Source organism: Echinops telfairi, unplaced genomic scaffold, assembly GCF_000313985.2.
Source record: "Echinops telfairi isolate 266 unplaced genomic scaffold, ASM31398v2 ScPeMD7_5868;HRSCAF=6743_0, whole genome shotgun sequence".
In the NCBI taxonomy this organism is placed as follows: domain Eukaryota; kingdom Metazoa; phylum Chordata; class Mammalia; order Afrosoricida; family Tenrecidae; genus Echinops; species Echinops telfairi.
This window is the reverse complement of record NW_022109767.1, coordinates 2,210,742-2,212,504: the sequence shown is the minus strand read 5'-3', so window position 1 is coordinate 2,212,504 and position 1,763 is coordinate 2,210,742. Positions and strand designations below refer to the sequence as shown.

General features: G+C 50.0%; 1 protein-coding gene across 2 annotated transcripts in view; it reads right to left on the bottom strand.

The window, feature by feature from the left end:
• Window positions 1-1,667, bottom strand: part of RIPOR2 (RHO family interacting cell polarization regulator 2) — a 310,774-nt gene extending 309,107 nt beyond the window's left edge. Inside the window, exon 1 of one of the 2 annotated variants that reach the window (XM_004712480.4) lies at window positions 1,500-1,667. In XM_004712480.4, the coding sequence (XP_004712537.2) occupies window positions 1,500-1,575 (76 nt within the window). In that variant the 5' untranslated portion in view covers window positions 1,576-1,667. The remainder of the gene's footprint in view (window positions 1-1,499) is intronic. The other variant, XM_004712478.2, reaches the window with a different exon arrangement.
• Window positions 1,668-1,763: the final 96 nt, after the last annotated feature.

Sequence of the window (1,763 nt, the reverse complement as noted above, 5' to 3'; positions counted from 1 at the left end):
GGAAATGGGTTGGGAGTCGGGGGATCCAGGGTCGTCACGTTTTGCATCGGAGCATAGTATTATTTGCTGTAGAGTCAAAAATTTTTTTCTTTTTAATTGTCATTTAGAGTTTTCAGTTACACATTTGTCTTTGCGGTTTTTCTTTTAAACTTTTTAGAAAATTTGGCAGACTGAACCCCCATTCCTCCTGTCACCAATCTGAGGTGTGGAAGGGTAGTGCTCCCACGCTAACAGGGCACGTAATTTCCCCTTGGCCACAATCTCTACCAGTCCCGACTGCCTGCGCACGTGGAGGCCAAATGGTAGTTGCAATTTACCACCATGGCTGCCTCCTGGAGCTTCGTACGGCACAGAGAGGAAGGACGCGAGCTCTTCCTGACACCTGTGCAAAGAGAATTACTTCACTCGGTGACGGGAGCAGCCCTGGTCGTGCAGTGGGTTAAGCTTTGGACTTCTAATCTAAATGTTAGCGGTTCTAACCCTTCAGCTGCTTCTCCGGAGAAAGTGGCAGCAGTCTGCTTCCATCAGGAGATCCTGTCCCGATCTGTCCCATGGGCTGACTACGACTGGACTCAGAATCAACTCAGTGACAGTGAGTTTACCTGTGCGTTCTTCATTCACCGCAGAAGCCTGGCTCCTACGTAGCCCCTTGAATTGGCTGATGTTTGAGCTGAAGAAGGAGTCTCTGGGTATTGCAAACGGTTAAGCAATTGCCTGCCAACGGAAATGCTGGCAGTTTGGATCTACCCAAAGTACTGCCAAAGAAAGGCCTGGCAGTCTACTTCCAAAAGTTTGCCATCGGACGCCCCGTGGACCATGCCTCGCCTCTGATGCACAAGGGGTTGCCATGAGATGGAATGGACTTGGTTTTGCTTTTGAACTAGACAGACGTCTACAGCCACAGATACGCTCATCTCTTACTAGTTGATAGAAGGCCTCCTTGGCCTACACTTGGAATGCCTGTTCCTCCTCAGGTGGTTTTAATGGCAACAACCTCCCTGTTAACAGAGTTCCTATTGACTTACAAGGGACTTTGGGATGCATTTGATCAAGAAAGAGGAGACCAGGTCCTTTGAAGGTACTAGACTCACTGATCCTGGAGCCTCATCCCATCCTATTGACACCTCTGAAGTCTATTTGACGCAGACATTCCATCGTTGACCACTGCGATCAGTGAAAGTTTCACGGTCGCATGACCCCTTGACGGATGATGTACAGTGTTTATTTGTACGAGCCATGTCAATGGTGATGTAAAGAGGCCCTCTCCCGCTTGCTATTTTGAAACGCATTGCTATTTTGAACTGTATTGAGTGACCCCTACCCATTGCTGCAGGAGGAAATGGGGAGAGAGAGAAGAACCGGTGGAAACGTGAATTAAAAGATGCTGGGAAGAAGGCATAGGAACGTGAAAGGCAGAAACGAGGGAGGCGGGGAAGTACATGCGCTGAAGGGAGGCGAGGAGGCCAGACAAGGGAAGCAAGACCACCGGGGGCACTCACGGTTGAGCCGCCGCCTCCGGATCCGGTCCCTCCACGGCCTGTTGCGGATCCAGTGCAAGCGGGAAGGGAGCACCATGGTTCCAACGTGACGGCTAAGGCTTTCTCATGGCGGGGGAAACAAAGGGCTCCTCAGTCCTAGCTCCTCGGTCCTCTGGGAAGTCGAGTCCAGACGTTAAAGACAAAACAAAAACCAGCTAACCAGCCAACCAAATAAAAAGTCCTTTTTCACATCCCAGACATCCGTTTACTTTTTCTTTCTTTCTT